This window comes from Cydia amplana, chromosome 1 (genome assembly GCF_948474715.1).
Source record: "Cydia amplana chromosome 1, ilCydAmpl1.1, whole genome shotgun sequence".
Taxonomy (NCBI): Eukaryota; Metazoa; Arthropoda; class Insecta; order Lepidoptera; family Tortricidae; genus Cydia; species Cydia amplana.
The window spans coordinates 12132763-12150804 of record NC_086069.1 but is presented as its reverse complement, the minus strand read 5'-3'; the positions used below and the strand labels follow the sequence as shown (position 1 = coordinate 12150804).

At 36.9% G+C, this 18042-nt stretch overlaps 1 protein-coding gene across 2 annotated transcripts in view; it reads right to left on the bottom strand.

Annotated features, from left to right (window-relative positions):
- Positions 1-15880: 15880 nt before the first annotated feature.
- The window catches only part of LOC134648637 (MICOS complex subunit Mic10-like), an 80772-nt gene continuing 78610 nt past the window's right edge, over positions 15881-18042 (bottom strand). For both annotated transcript variants that reach the window (XM_063503129.1, XM_063503137.1), the window contains one exon: positions 15881-15980. In XM_063503129.1, the coding sequence (XP_063359199.1) occupies positions 15968-15980 (13 nt within the window). In that variant the 3' untranslated portion in view covers positions 15881-15967. The remainder of the gene's footprint in view (positions 15981-18042) is intronic.

The window sequence follows — 18042 nt, the reverse complement described above, 5'->3', positions numbered from 1 at the left end:
GAGACAAATTACAAGAGATGTGGGGTAATCACGTCCTAGCTGAATATATCCCTATAAACATCGAATCGCGTATGTTACTAGCGATGGTCATCCAGTCTGGTGGATAGTGACGGAAATCTGCGAACGAACTACGCTCATGATATGAAAGAAACGGGAGGCTATTGGGAACATCAAAATAAGAATATCGTCTACTTTCCTACTTCTTGCCTAATTGGTGTGGCAAAGTTGCGATAGGCCCCTAGACGGTCAGGAAAACTTTCGCTAAGTCGCTAGACTTCGCTGCTAACTACTTGACCTGGCGACATTGGCCTCATAAGTCGCGCGATGTCGCTAGCAATCAAGCATTTCGCTATCGGCGCCTGTGTTGTTACATAAATAATACCAGGCTTTAAATATAACTTAAAGAGTTAGGTATCTATTTAATTAATTACCTACACATCAAATTTAAAATCGACATAAAAGTGTCCAGGATTGCAACAAAGGGCTATAAAGTAATGTTTGCGTACCTACATAACACCACTCAAATATTGCACTTTTTAAAACCTTCATCCTTTGTTATAAAGACTATTATTCCACGAACCAAAGCTTTACTGCCTTTGTTTTTCTATAGGTATGTTATTAAATGTTTTATTTCTTGCAGTGGTCGTGCTTTGACCTATTTTACATCACGAACTGCAACTTTTAACGGCCCGCGTATCCTTTTTTGCCTAAGAGAGGTATAGAGCAAATAAATCCGTACTTCCTGTATTTAAAGTTATTACAACTTTTATAAAGTTTATTCTACGCAGACTTTGTATGAAGAGCACAGTAATAAGTAATCTACTTAATAGAATTTTTAAATCATTTTATTAAGTCATGCATGCTACTGAAACTTGACTCACCAAAATGCATCTTTTCATCTTTTCCCGTATTTGTGGCAAACAAGCACGCCTTCATCGCACCACGTATTTATCGTAGTCTATGAACGCCTGTATTTCTAGACTTGTCATGCTCTAGGTGCCGACCCTTTACATAAAATCGTGAACAGTCTTTTTTGTAAAAAAGAAAACTCGAGAAAACCTATTTTCGAGTAAGTCAAGTAATAGTAAAACGGAAAAAATCTATTAAACTCTCTTTCTATAAAAAATAAACTAAAGTCATGTTTAATTTCTGTTTACTTCTTAACAATATTCTCAATTGTTTATAGAACTTTTAGAGGTTCTGGCCTCGAATGTCCAATTCCTTAAATGTCCATTTTCCTCGAATGTCTAATTTCCCGAATGTCCATTTGCTCGAAGGTCCAATTCCCGGAATGTCCATTTGCTCAAAGGTCCAATTCCCGGAATGTCCATTTGCTCGAAGGTCCAATTCCCGGAATGTCCATTTGCTCGAAGGTCCAATTCCTTAAATGTCCATTTTCTTCGAATGTCTATTTGATGATCAAACGAACTTCTTGAAGTGAAGTTCGATCGAAATTATATGAGTCACTTCATTTGAAGATATAATTATATATTAACCATGTAGTTTCCCTATTGTACAGGTAGCATCGCACACATTTAAGAGTAACTGTTTTGATTAAAACTGTCAAAACAACTTCCGCCCACATCCGGTTACCGCTCACAGGCGTGCAGCGGCCGGCGCTCTTCATTATTTTTAGAGAAGGCAGAAACCAAAACTTATATCAGGGTTCTAGGGCGGGAGGGACCTTATATTATATCTTCAAATGAAGTGACTCATATAATTTCGATCGAACTTCACTTCAAGAAGTTCGTTTGATCATCAATTATATTTCGTCACTTCATTTTTCAGATATAATTATATATTAACCATGTAGATGTTTAGAGATATAAGTTTTGGTTGAAAAAAGATAAAAGTGTTGGTTGTCTTTTTCTTTTATCTTTTTTTTTCTAAGTTAGGAGATTCCTCCTGACTCCTGGGCGCCGGGGCGTCCCGAATGAATTTGTTTTTTCCTCAGTTTATATTCCACTGAACGCAGTATTTTTAAATACTGTACGTATTAACGCACTGGCATTAGAAATATATTATTAAAAGTATAGTGAAACAGGTCCTAGGTTTATTTTATTAATAACAGAGGTTGTTTATTTATTTATTATTTATATTATTATTTATTAATACGAGTCATTCAGGTGAAATTTATTTGTTAACCATGGTGCTAAACCGGAACGCCAATTCTTATTTGGCTCAAGTGTACGCAATATATTAGGCTGCTACTCATAAATAGTGTCAATGGTATGAGATAATTTATACCTATTATATTTCAAAACATTCGTTTGTAAATTAATCGCCGTGCGTGTAGAACAATGACTTTTTTTTTTATATTGTTGTATCTATTTTGGATGTTATGTTTTTAACATAGTGTCCCAAATACTATACCATATATGCCACCAAGTAAGTTATATGATTTAAAACCGTACTTATTTTAGTAGTCGTTTAACTTTAAGTTAAAATAATACGATCTGATGATCCTTTTTTATGAAAACCCATGATACTACTTTTTCTGATTTATTTACTGCTATCCTGAAGGAATCCAGAAGCCTGAGAAACTAAACTAAACCAAAATTAAATCAATGCTTTAGCAAACAACTGTGTTAACGGGTTGTGTTCTTAACTTTTTAGGCAATCAAGTACCCAAGTTATTATCTAAATATTTATCTATTACTATAATATCGAACGCTGTGTATTGCACACCAAGCTCAGGACATAATATGTGTACATTATACACAAGTTTACTGTGCAAATTGAGTCATAAAGCGTTGTTAAAAAACACAAAGGAAGTTTAGTGATGCAGGTTCAACAAAGGTCCATATTAGGTATAGCTAGGTTTTTTTTTTTTTTTTTTTTTTTAACACATTACGATGTTAGAACAAATCTTAATAATCCCGTTTCAATTAGTTGATAAAACATAGGTAGGTAATTGATAAGAATTCTACTTATACAATTTGTGGTCAACTTTACATTTAATTTTATTTTATTTGAAAAAGTGTTATAAACTCTTAAAATGTCCTTTTGTGAAAAAAGGTTTTAAAGTTCACTAGCGGTCCTTGTCCGCGATGTGGAATTAGAGGCTCCGAGCGGTACTACTTGATATGAAAATACAGGCTCGTCTAAGAGTCATAACGTAATTTAGGCTAACGATACAACCCAGCGTTACCTCATCCCATACAGGGCGGGATACGCTGTGGCTGTGATATCGTTCCCCGCGTCGACCGTGTGATGTCTTATAGCAGCTCCTGCTGAACAAATTGTGACACAACGGACATCCTAAAGACTCACGCGGCCTAGCGCGTTTCAAGACTCAACTTCAACTATTAAGTCTTTTTTTTTTTTTTTTGCGTATATAACGTGTCTAATATCGTTAGGTCCTCTGGATCTATCCAAGAAGATATATATTTTGATTTTAACAAAATTTCAATATCCATCATGTTCGCGAACTATAACAAATACCTATATGAACGTGCATAATTATGCTTTCGGTTCAATCATGCGCTATAACATGTGTAGCATTACCAAAAGTATATTAAACAAAAATCATTTATAAGACTACTGCTACTCAACTTTCGTAGTAATCTTCTAAATAATTTGCTCAAACTCGAATGGTTATTATTGCACTCATATTACATACCTACATATAAAAGATGATCCAAGGGCCAAGGTCCATTAATGGCACCAGAATAAGTATATTTCTGATTCAATTTTATAAACCTAATGTATACTATTCGAGCTACTGAATGTGCAATTGTGCATAGTACCTAATAATAACCAGTTAAAACCCGAGTAGGTAAAGTCAGCGTACAACAAACACCATTTGTAATTAGCTTACATTTGTACATAACTGTGACGAGTCTTTACATTTGAATAAAGATATAGGATAAAGGGGATGAACCTCTGTTTATCATGTTATAATATTATTGACAACAAGGAATGAATGGCCATCTTTGCATAGATATCGGTGTTGCAGCTTCTATTCCCGCAGCGCGAACTAGACACCTATTTACAGCAATCAACCACGATAGCAATCCGTAGAATTTACCTGAAATTCTAAGCGACAAAACTCAAACTTATGCTTTCTATTTTTATCCAAATATTCGCTCTGTCGGGAACGTCACTGTTACTGATAGACGTAATGTTTTTTTTTTTTTTTTTTAATAAAATATTCTTGGCTTTAAAAATATTGCATTTGCTTTATTGCTACTGTGGTTGTATTGTGAGTTTAGAAAACAAATATTATGTTTAGTGATTTCATCTTGATGTCATGACATATGCTGTATTAATAACATATAGTGGTATGGTTAGATAGCAAAAGAAGTATAAGTGGTGTATGGATCCCACCAACTACGGATAATACATTTATGATATGTACACATATACATGTGACATACATTTTAAACTTGGCAATAGCGTATTGCATAGTAGGTACCATCGTATTGTCAACATGGTATTGACAATGGCTGAAGGGGTACCGCGACCGACACATGTAACTTGAACCATACCATACATTCATTTATTTATGTTTTACGGTTTCTATTAAAATTTTAAGGGCATAATCTGAGGGTAATCCTTTAAAAGATAATCGTTTTGATGTTTTGATAAAATTGAATATATATATGAATAGGTATTTACCTAGTTACCCATTATTTAAAACAATAAATATCTGTGACATATGTGAAGAAATATCTTCATAAGTGCAACTCGCCAGAATGTACAGAAAACCGCTTTTATTATTATTCTCAGATGGATGGTACTCCAAATGATGCTTGACACTTTGTCAGCTTCGACATGAACTGATGTATCAATGATGAAAAAGGCGTAAAAAATGTTTTGTATTCAGTACTCACAAATTGTTTAAGTGGGTTTATTAGATAAATTATGATTAATAAACTCATGTTCCTCTAATTCAATTGAATTAGGTGTACTCCTTATAGTTGGATGAATCAAATGAATAAATCATTTTCTTTCACTCTAAAACAATATCTCAATCAGACAATAAGTAATACTTATTTACTGACTTCGCCTAATAAGCGATCTTGATATTATAAATATATATTTATGTAAGTACTCATTTGGTTGACTCTTTTTTATGAAGTTTAATATAAGAGTAAACCGAAGTTGTTAAAGTTTCATCGTCACCAAAATGTATGCACCACTGTCAGGGCACCACTTCGTTTATTTTATTTCATTTGTTTAATTGCAAATTGTATGTCAGAAAAAAAAAAACTTTAAAGTAATAATGTGACGTGATGTAGGTACACCTAGCAATTCCCACTTTTAGAGACAAGTTATAACTACCCCTGTATTAATATTATTTATGTGGGTAGTAGAAAAGCAATGTACTATTCTGTTAATTATAGAATATGTGAGATAGTCTCTATTGTTGATTCACATTAGATCTCTGGGCGCATTAGGTTTTCTGTTTATTATACTTTGAGGGTTTATACTATTTTTTAAATACCGTTCTATGGGTTAGGTGTGAGTAAAATTTATTATGTCAAACATAATTGGATATTTGAAATTCAAGTATATTTTTATATGTTGGGCCATCTAAACCCAAGTAAAAAGAAAGTCTCCCTCGGCTCTATAACAAAACATTTTACACATAATATAATTCGTAATTCTTTATTGCAACCATGGTACCCTGGGTACCTACTAAGAAAAATGTGGCAATATGAATATCTAGACCCTCTGTTTCGTTGTGCGATCTTATGCCTTCGTGTTGGTTCACGACCAACCCCCAGGCGAAATCGGTGTTCGAAATACGAACAGACTTTCCTTCGTGTTGGTTCACGACCAACCCCCAGGCGAAATTTGTGTTCGAAATACGAACAGACTTTCCTTCGTGTTGGTTCACGACCAACCCCCAGGCGAAATTTGTGTTCGAAATACGAACAGACTTTCCTTCGTGTTGGTTCACGACCAACCCCCAGGATGATTTATTCCTTCGTGTTAGTTCTCGACTAACTCCCAGGATTTATGTATGTCCTTCAAGTTGAAGAATTGCCCATTGATTTTAATAACAAATAGTTATTTTTTATATTGCACAACGAATAAAATGTAATCTCACAGCTAACACCATAGTACAAAACGAAGATCGTTATTAAAAAAGCAATGTGGTCTTGTGCCGAATATTTCGGCAACTAGACCGACGTGTGGACGCTACCACGCACAAATAAAGAATGAAGAGCGCCGGCCGCTGCACGCCTGTGAGCGGTAACCGGATGTGGGCGGAAGTTGTTTTGACAGTTTTAATCAAAACAGTTACTCTTAAATGTGTGCGATGCTACCTGTACAATAGGGAAACTACATGGTTAATATATAATTATATCTGAAAAATGAAGTGACGAAATATAATTCCCGAATGTCCGTTTATCGAATGTCCAATTCCCTGAATGTCCATATCACCATGGAAATTATTGAAACAAATATCCTTGCATACAATATTTATTGAAGTCTGTCAAATTCACATATTTGAAAATACAGCAGTTACATAAAAAGTTGTACCTGATGGCCAGTTCCAACACTCCCCCTACATCAGGGCAGGCTTACTTATCATGCCCAACAAGGTGCGTGCTCTGAGGAAGCTTTCCTTAGGCAAAGCTTTCGTCAACGTATCCGCTACTTGCTCCTTGGATGGCACGTAGATGACATCTACCTTCTTTTCGTGGTGCAGTTCTTGCACGAACTTATACCGTGTGTCTATATGCTTAGTCTTGAAATGGAACACAGGGTTTTTGACTAGCTTGATTGCACTTTGGTTGTCCACAAACAATGTAGGTATAACGTCGAATCCTCGCACTTCTTTATACAGACGATTGAGCCATATTACCGTCTGAGCTGCAAGGCTGGCTGCAACAAATTCTGCCTCGGTCGTTGAAAGGCTCACACATCTTTGCGTTTTTGAAGACCACGACACTGCTCCCCCTGCGGCCAGACATACATAGCCAGAAGTCGACCTTCTCGTAGCCTTGTCTCCGGCGTAGTCCGCGTCGCTATATGCTACGAAAGAATTTCCTTCTGCTGACGAATACTTGTATAATATACCAAGGCATTGGGTTCCCTTCAAGTATCTCAAGACTCGTTTAGCGATCGCATAGTGGCACGTATCGGGTTTTTCAACATGTTTAGATAAAACATTTACAGCAAAGGAAATATCCGGTCTGCTCACAACCGATAAATATAATAATTTTCCGACCAATTCTCTGTAATGAAAATTATTGACACTCGTGTCACTGTCGAGTTTCAAATTTTCTGTCATCTGACTTTTGTCTATCGGAATGACAACAGAGTTTGCATCACACATGTTATAGTGTTTTAAAATAGTTTTTATGTAGGCTTCTTGGTTAATAAATATTGATCCGTCATTTAGGCGATTTATTTCTAGACCAAGATAGCAGCCAACTTCGGAAGTTCGTACTTGAAATTCTGCCGTCAGGGCACTCATGAACTTTTCCATACACGTCTTGTCTTGAGATAGGACTAATCCATCATCCACGTAGATCATGACGATGAGTTGCCGATCTTGGCTTATAAACAAGCATGGATCTGAGTCACTTTGCTGAAGCTTATATTTCAATAAGAACGAACAAAACTTCTTGTTCCAGCACCGTGGTGCTTGTTTCAAGCCATAAAGGCTTTTGAGAAGCTTGCAGACGCGGCCTGATCCGTCGTCAAACCCCACAGGTTGCTCCATATATATAACCTCGTCGATGTCGCCGTACCGAAAGGCAGTCTTGATATCGAATTGGGTCATGTGCATTTTTCTAAGAACTGCTTCGCTTAGCATAGTCCGAATCGTGTCCCAGCGAACAACAGGGCTAAAAGTTTCATGATAATCGATCCCGTGCTCTTGACTGAATCCTCTGATGACTAGTCGAGCTTTAAAGCGTTCAATAGAACCATCAACATTCTTTTTGATTTTGTAGACCCATTTGTTGCTAAGGGCCTCTCTATTTTGAGGTAAATCAACAAGAGTCCACGTGTTGTTTTCATTAAGAGAATTCATTTCCTCCTTCATAGCATTACGCCATTCTATATGGTTCTTTGAATCCATTGCTTGCTTGTAAGTCTGAGGTTCATTTTCTGAAAGACATATACAGCAGTTAGATCGGGAACTTTGGAGTAATCGTCTATCTCTTAGATTGTAGCGATTTACTGGTTCCTCAATAGCGTCAGGAGGAGTTTCAACTTCGCTATTTTCGGAAATATTCGTTCGGAAAGAATCGTTTTCTGTTTCTAAATTCTCAGTTGTTTCTTGATCTTCATGCTCGCCTATAACACATGGAAGCTTGCAGAAGTCGGAAGAAACTGTTTCTGATCTAAACAGTACATCTCTTGAGATGATGACGTCATTCTTTTCAGGTATCCAGATACGATAGCCATCTTTATCTCCGCAATATCCCACCAAATATCCTTTTATAGCCTTCTTATCGAGCTTCTTACGTTTCTGCTTAGGGATATGTACAAAACATTCTGTGCCGAAAATACGTAGATGGTCAATACAAGGTATCTTGTTATACCAGAGCTCATAAGGTGTCTTCCCTTTAATCTGTGTTGGTCCAGTCCTGTTAATTACGTAACTCGCAGTATTAATGGCTTCAGCCCACAGTTTTTTCGGTAGGTCTTTATTGTATAGCATGCTTCGTGCTGCCTCAACAAGAATCCTATTTTCTCTCTCTGCGCCGCCATTTTGTTCTGCCGTGTAAGGCATACTCATGCGGTGGTGTAAGCCAATTGCCTCGGTGATACGATGTACTTCGACATTGTTAAATTCTTTTCCACCATCTGTGAGTAATTCTTTAACAACATGACCAGCCGTTTTAATTTCAGCAAGAAATTTGGGTAGTACACTGGCTACTTCGGATTTCTGTTTTAGGAAGTATACTCTTCTAAACTTTGTAAAATCATCTTTAAATACAACGAAGTATCTTTTCCCGCCAAGTGATAGTTCTGACATAGGTCCACAAACGTCAGCGTTAATTTGATCGCCGGGTTTGTTGCCACGATGTTGCCTTGTACCGAATGACAATCTAGTCATTTTTCCATATACACAGCCATCACAGTCATCTTTCTCTGGTGAAAATTTTATACCGTTGCGTGTAAGGACTTCTCTTACATGTCTTTTGTTTTGGTGACAAAGCCTTTCGTGCCAAATTTGTAAATTAGTTCCTTCTTTGACGACACATGCATTTTCAGTTCTTACTCTCATTAGAAGTTTATACAGATTACCATCTCTGATGCTGACAGCTTTAATTTGGCCGCTCTTATCTTTGAAGATGCGCTTATACTTGTCGGCTACCTCAATGTAACCGTGGTCTAAGGCTGAGCCAGCGGAGAATAGGTTTTGTCCTGCTTGCGGTACATACCACACGTTATTTAAGTGAGCACGATTCCATTTGCCATGTACAGACATTTCTACGTCAATAATTCCTTGGCCGATAGCATACATGACCCGATCATCTCCAAGGCGCAGGGCTTTTGGGTTATCGAAAGGTGTATAGCTTCTGAACCAGTTTGGGCTAGACGTGATATGATGAGACGCACCAGAGTCAACGATCCAGTTTGGGCTTGGATCGCTAAGACGAGACAGGAACGCATCTCCATCATTCTGAGTGGACTCGTTACTCGCAGGTTTCTGTTTATTGTTTCGCTTCTTAGATTTCTTGAGCAAGAAACACGCCGATCGCTTATGTCCGACTTTGTTGCAGTGTGTACATTTTACATTCGGTTTACTTGATATGAGAGCTTCGTCAGACGTAGATGTAGAAGGATTAGTACCAAGATCTCCGAGGCGCTGCTCGTGAAGACGCAGACGTTCCATGAGGGTAGAGATGTTTCTATTCTCTTTAGGCACTGACTCCCAAGCATTTTTGAACTCGAGGTATGTTGAAGGTAAGGTATTCAATATCCTGTTCATAAGTAATGATTGAGGGAGTGCTCCTTCATCCTTTAATTCGTCGTTGAGTTGTTGCCATAATGTATGTAGCTTAGAGACGTGCATAGCAATATCATCAGCTTCATCCTTCGTATAGGTAAACAACTGGCAGTACAACAAATCGAGTCTTCTCTCATTCTTCTGCTCGTAGACCGAGTGAAGTTTATCCCACATTTCCTTACCAGATTTGGCAGTGAGGATATGCCGTTTAGGTTCGGCGGACACGCTACATCCTATGATGCATTGTAATAGTGAATCGCGTTCTTCGTATTTGATAAGCTTCTTTTGATAACTTTCGGTTTCGGCAGCCGGCGCGTCGTCGCTTGGCGGAACAGGAACAGTCTCGACGCCTTTTACTATACCTTGCAGTTTGTGCATAGTTAGTTGCAGGTTTATATCGAACTTCCATTCTAACCAGTTGCTTTGATCGCGTAGCTTTTCAATAATAAAGCGGTGTAGATCGAGTTTTTGACCACTCATATTTTTATCCGAAACACAAAGTAAAAACTCAAAAGATAAATCTCATCCGAAAATAGAACATGAAACTCACTATAAATAGTAGTTTATGCAACAGTGATATAATAAGGGTTCTTAAAATTCAAGGGTCGAAGTTACAAAACGAGACGTAGTCGAGTTTTGTAAAAAAAGACCCGAGAATTTTAAGAACCAATTATGAGCTGTTGCATACATTACTTTTTCTATGACAGCTGCAGCAAAAAAAAAGAGTTATTATTAAAAAAAAAGAGTTATTATTTAAAAAAAATTGAGTTTATATTTAAAAAAAAAAAGAGTTATTATTGTAAATGAAAACATACCTCTTTCAATCAAGATGATCGGAACTTGTATCTTTAAAAAAAATAAAGCAGTTGTATTATACTCATAAGATGACTGCTAGCAGTCATCTTATGAGCCTATAGACAAATCATTCAAATGACATTGCTTTAGATATCACTGTCAGTCATTTAATTGACACATTTAAGTGCTGGAGTAGAAAAAGGTATATTTGTAAATATTTAACCATAACCTATTGAAACAAATATCCTTGCATACAATATTTATTGAAGTCTGTCAAATTCACATATTTGAAAATACAGCAGTTACATAAAAAGTTGTACCTGATGGCCAGTTCCAACAGAAATAGATCTACGGCTACAACAACGGGTACTGGGTTTCACGGAGTCGGATCGGACGTAGTGTGAAACCGCTCTAACGGTACCGTTTCAAAAATATACCTAGTATTGAATTTTATTCATTTGTGTACCATTACCAACGGATACCTTTTTAGTTGATACCTTTATTTTACTTACCGTAAAACGGGGTGAGTAGGTTTCGCGGGGAGAGGTGGGTTATGGATGGGGAGAGAAGGTTTGAGAGGGGGGTGAGAAGGGATTTTAAGGCTACTGCTACAAAAATAATGTATTCCAATTTAAAATGCTATAGTAATACGCATAATAAAAAAACATCGATCCAACAATCTTCCAAAATCACCTTTGTATGAAAACCCCTCTCACCCCAAATACGAGGCACTACGGGGTGAGGTGGGTTTTCCTCTTTATCGCCAAAGTTATGAAATGGAACTACCCAAAATAAAATAAAAACTAAAATACAAACGTCCGGAACACTTATTATATACACCATTCAGTTTTCATATGTAAAAATAAAATGTTATCGAGGTTTGAATTTCAGTTTTGACCCTACTCACCCCATTTTACGGTACTTCACGGTCTTATGCGTTCATGGAAATGTACATTTACCACTCATTTAACTTACTTTTTATCTTACTGATCATTAGAATAGCGATAAGAATTGCATGTCGGGTACGACTCTTACCTATTAATATATGTAGGTATAACTATTATTAGCTGCTTGATATGTGATTCTATACACAGCAATATTTTCGTATCAGTTTGAGCCATGCCACAAAATAATGCGACAGTAAGCTGCTCGGGCAGCTTCCGATGGGTTATTCCCACTAGTTACCACCAAGTTGTTATCAGTGGTAGACGTGTGCGCCGCGCCGGCGCGCCGCCGCCGCCGGCCTTTTTTGCCACGCCGCCGCCGCCGATAAATGATCGGCGTGAAATCGGCGTGACCTTGAATGTTGTTAATTAGCTATTCCGAGTTGATATTTGGATTACAATATCGATTTTTTGTAAAATATATGTTGCAGTTGTCAAATATACATCAATTATTAATTAAATGAAACAGAATAGCCAAGTTGCATAAACAATTTGACAAACCAAGTAAAGTAACTGAGTAATCTTAAGTATTCAAGAAAGATGAGTGAGCGATAATTAAGAAGTAGGATTTGTTCCTGTTAATTGGGAATTCACATTGCCTCACATACGAAGGCAGAATGCTCCATCATAAAAAGACTTACAATTAACTAGGCAATGAAAACAGGGCTCATGTAGTGGAGTCAAGCAAAAATCTGAGAACATTGGTGTGCGAAAATTCTCGAGACCCTGACTTTCCAAAAAAAGGTCGTGTGCCAAAAATGTCGAGAAGAGAGAGACAGAGTGACAACACTGTAGATTCACTGTCAATCTGGTGAACAGCGCAAATGCTTACCCAGCGGAAATGTTCAAGCTGTAAATGGGTAAAGCAACATTATCATGTCACTCGATGCTATTTTTTGTAACAAACTGTGCTACTATTGTCGCCTTCCTGACGGGATTAACAACAAGAACTACATCGAAATGGCGACTCTTCTAAAGAAAACTGAAGATGAACGTTCTAGAGAGGTCTTTCAACCATTCCAAAACCAAAGTAAGGCGATTACGAAAAAGCGAGCTAGTCTATATCTTGGGTTGATAACCAGTGCCGGTGGTTGCACAGCCGTGATACGCCGCAAAGCTGGCATGTCTAAGAGTGCTATGGCTAAGGCTAACCTCGACAAGGTCTGGAATAACAGAGGTATTCGACGTGCAACTAAAGTGCGCTTGGTACAAGCTCTCGTCTTTTCAATATTCCAGTATGGTGCCGAAACGTGGAGCCTCGAAAAGTGTGAAGAACAATTTAGGAATGAATGGAAAACGTGCTCGTGTTGGAGCATGTGTGAGATGGTAGAGAACGCTATGAAGAGGTCAGCTTGCGGCAGTCTGACCTCGCGAAATGGGGACAAAGTACATGTGGTCGTAATCCTCAGCAATGTGAAAACGAGGAAGAAAATACGTCTCAGTGAACCTGGTGCTTCCTGCTTGTACGACAAGAAAACCAATAAATCAAAGCCATAGCAGTCCACTATGTCTAGCAAACTTCAAGGATATTTGGAGTTCTGTTTTGTTAAAGTACCTACGTCATTTTTAATACGATAAGCCAATGAAATCATGAGAAAATGGACAGTTACCGATCGGATCGAAGGTCATTGGGACCAGGTAACCCCTTAATGCAAGCCAGTTACTAGAGAAATTTAAGTTATTATAGCTATGCTATATTCATTTACAACCCCTATTTTACTCACAGTCTATTCAAAACAATACGTAGTTTATTGACCAGCAACCTGGATTGATAAAATTTTCAAGAAAAACAACAAATTAATGATTTTTCTTAAGAAAACTGAAAGTCAAGGTCACGCCGATTTCACGCCGAAAACACGCCGCCGCCGCCGATTTTTTGGCAAACGCCGCCGCCGATCATTTTATAATCGGCGCACACGTCTAATCAGTGGTAACTACTGGGAATTTTTTTCCCGTCTTTTACCACTGGTAACTACTGGGAAAAATATTCCCAGTAGTTACCACCAACTCAGATTAGTGATAACTACTGGGATTTTTTATTCCCAGTAGTTACCACCAAAATTTTGTTAGAGTTAAATACTAATGAAAAAAAGGGTATAAATAGTATAGTATAAATATAGAGTGATTTAATAAATGATTATAAGTCGATTACTGTTTTAGTAAACTGCCTTAAAAGTGACCAAAAATATTGAAACAGTTTAACCGGTACTAGTACAAAAACTTGAATATATGTAAAGATAAATGTAAAAATCCATTTAGATTATTATTCAAGTGATTTTATTAGGTAATTTAACATCACCCTATATTTATGCTATATACTATTTATACTGTTTTTATTATTAGTATTTAACTCGAACAAAATTTTGGTGGTAACTACTGGGAATAATTTTTCCCAGTAGTTACCAGTGGTAAAAGGTGGGAAAAAAAATCCCAGTAGTTACCACTGGTAACAACTTGGTGGTAACTAGTGGGAATAAGCCCTTCCGATGGGCCCCACTTTTTTAGGCTGATTGTGTATCCTGTTCTCTTATTCTATATCAATGCTTTGAAAAAATGCATCTACTTATTATAAAAATTCAGAAAATAAAGATAAAAGCCATGTTTTATTTTCGTAAAAATATTTCATTTCTTAATTTTCTACAATTTCGTAAATAAACGGTTTTTAGTGTCACCTGAATAGTAGGCCAACAATATGTGGCGAATTTCGTAGGCAAACGGACTATTTGTTACTCTACTAGACGTCCAGCCAGGTTCTGATGTTTCATCACAGACGAAACGGTCAATTGGGTCATTAGATATACAAAGATTGGACGTACAGGGAATCAGATATTAGACATTCGGGTAATTGGACGTACGAGGAGGAGGCATTCAAGGAATTGGACATACGGGGATTGGACGTTCAGGTAATTAGACATACAGGGATCGGACGTTCAGGTAATTAGACATACGGGGATCGGACGTTCAGGTAATTAGACATACGGGGATTGGTCGTTCAAGGAATTGGACGCACGGGGACTGGACATTTGGAAAATTGGACATTCGAGGCCAGAACCCTTTTAGACGGCCTAAGATATGAGCTAGTTAGTTTAAAATAAACGGCCAACGGCGACTCCAGCCCACCTGTAGGCCAATGACTCATTACAGTGAGTCACCGGCTCACCATAGCGTTAGCTGCTGCGGAACCTGATGAAATCGCCGCGGACGTTGACCCCGGTGCCATCATGGGGTGTTAAACTTACAGTAAATATGGAACAGTGGAATGTTATGTTATTTGATCACCCACCTGCTGAAGCAATGGTTTTATACCGAGTACTTTAACATTGCTATTGTATTGAGCTGAAGATTCAAAGTCTAAATACTCCTAATGAACGGTCCTATTAAAACTAGTCTTATTAAAACGACGTAAGTGCTGCGAAGATGCGCTCTTTTGCTTGTATGGCTTTTTGTATTGAATGAAGGTTCATAATCCTCCTTTATGCGTGGTCCGACTCGCATTTGTCCGGTTTATTAGGATTTAAAACTTTTCTACCTGTAAGCGTGAAACTTATCCAAAACATACAACATAATAAGTGATTATAAATAGGAAAAAAATTGTCATTTTTAGGGTTCCGTAGCCAAATGGCAAAAAACGGAACCCTTATAGATTCGTCATGACTGTCTGTCTGTCCGTCCGTATGTCACAGCCAGTTTTCTCCGAAACTATAAGAACTATACTGTTGAAACTTGGTAAGTAGATGTATTCTGTGAACCGCATTAAGATTTTCACACAAAAATAGAAAAAAAAAACAATAAATTTTTGGGGTTCCCTATACTTCGAACTGAAACTCAAAATTTTTTTTTTCATCAAACCCATACGTGTGGGGTATCTATGGATAGGTCTTCAAAAATGATATTGAGGTTTCTAATATCATTTTTTTCTAAACTAAATAGTTTGCGCGAGAGACACTTCCAAAGTGGTAAAATGTGTCCCCCCCCCCTGTAACTTCTAAAATAAGAGAATGATAAAACTAAAAAAAATATATGATGTACATTATTACCATGTAAACTTCCACCGAAAATTGGTTTGAACGAGATCTAGTAAGTAGTTTTTTTTTATACGTCATAAATAAATCGCCTAAATACGGAACACTTCATGGGCGAGTCCGACTCGCACTTGGCCGCTTTTTTAACTTATATAATTTAATTTGGAGTTAGATATCGAGAGTTAAATAAAAACTTAAGTGAAAAGAAACTTTATTCACTTAAAAAAAAAACATTAGAACTACATACATTACATCGTAGTAGGAGAATATTGTGGCCCGACTTACGCCTTCTTTCTGAAAATAAAGAAAACAGTATACAAATTACGAGTCTAATATACTTATGTAGTAGTCCTAAACCGTCCTAATCTCAGCCCATTGCCTTTGCTGTCAAAATAATTCAGAAATTTATAAGAAAGCTTATCCTATCGCACGGCTAATTTCCCTAACAAATCTCAAAAGTATCGTCCCTTTCGGAAGAAAGAATAAAACTTGGCATGCATGTAGCTTATATACTAAAAATATAATAATAAAAATATATAAGAGGTAGCAACTTTTCAAGTGGATCCTTCACCCCTTTCCTCCACTTTTGTAGCCGATTTTCCAGTTTTTCATTATTATTAACAAAGTTAGGTACCTATGCTTTCTTCCGGGTTGGACTGTACTTTGAGCTTACGAGTCGGAATACATAATTCGTTTTCTAGAGGCAAAGATATTGGTGTCTAACGTACCAATGCATAAAATAATTATGTGGTACGATAAATAAATGCCAATGGGTGGAAAAATAAATACAAAATGGTCAATATAGTAACTAATTGTAATAAAACTGAAAACCAATTCAAATTTATTCTTTATCTAAACCCAAAACAGTGTTTTGATAACCTGTAAACAAACAAATTCAATCATTTGCATCGAAACCTTTGAAAAACACACACAAATCCAAAACCGAATTGCAGGCCTGAAGCTATTGTCCGCTTGTCCATCCAAAACATACGTTTCCAAAGCCAAAGAACAAAAGGGCCGACCGACGACAAAACAGAAAATGTAATTGACACAAACTTTTTTATTTATAAAAAGCCATAGAACTGCAAAGGTGGCTTCAAAGTCGGACATGACTCACAAACGATTGAAACGTTGGTCCGAATGAAAATATTGTAAACGCAAAAAACAAGTGACGATTTACCGACAAACGCAACAATATCCTCCAACAAACCAATTTAGATTTTAAACCAATAGAAATAAATGTATATTGAAAAAGAAACATTAAAGAGAGAAAATAAAATGTACGAAAGCACGGTGGGTGGCAAAGACTACAGAGGCGGTACGTTTGCAAAATAAGTGATTCGGTATAGTAAAGAACAGGGCGGTGCCTATACAAATGTGACGGCAAAAACTTCAGATTCAACAGCAACAGTAAGTATAGTGAGTGACCTTTTTGGGGACAAAGAACTAAATGGCAGGGGAAGTCTCCTGTGGCGAGGGTACAGCAAGAATAACGTCTTCACCGTTTGACCGTATCGAAAGCTTTGGACTAGCTAGGGTTGCTACTCTACAATATAAATAGCGATTGTATAATTACTTATTTTGATAAAGCTATAAATTTAGCTTGGGTTACATTGGGTTTGTTATTTTGATTGGTAAAATGCCATTACAGCCGAGGATGGCATTTAAGTATGAACTAATATAAAATCGTCAAATAACAAGTATGTTTTCTGGTCAAATAAAACTACAAGTACCTACATAATTACATCTTACAAGTAGATAAAAATAATAATTATATCTAGTGAAAATAAGCAATACGTATTATACGTGCGCTAATAAACAAAATTTCATTTTGACAACCCTAGAATGTTAACACAATTGACCGTCATTATAACTTCTCATGTGAACCCGACAAAGTTTCATCAATATCCAAATTATTTACAACCCCTACAATGTGGCTACTATATTTTTACCAACCGAAACCGTTTTTACTATCCTTTAGCGTTTTATGATGGTAATTAGTCCGCGTCGCCTTTGTCTGGATAGAAAGGATCGATTGTCGCCAGACTGTCGGTAATTCCTTTCAATGCGATTGCATTGAGACCGTAAATACGTAATAAGGCTATGAAAGGCAATGTCAGGGTTTTTCAAGATTGTAAGTGCACCAGGGTTGCTAATTAGTTTTGCTGTTTTTGTTAAAATGTGTAGCAATTATCATTATTATTAGTTACCTTGCCATGCCCTAGACATTTTTTTATAAATATGTCAGCATAACAAAACAACTGTCTATTTCTATGATTCTGGCATTATTAGTATCACTACCTAATATAATATAAAACAAAGTCGCTTCCCGCTGTCTGTCTGTCCTTATGTATGC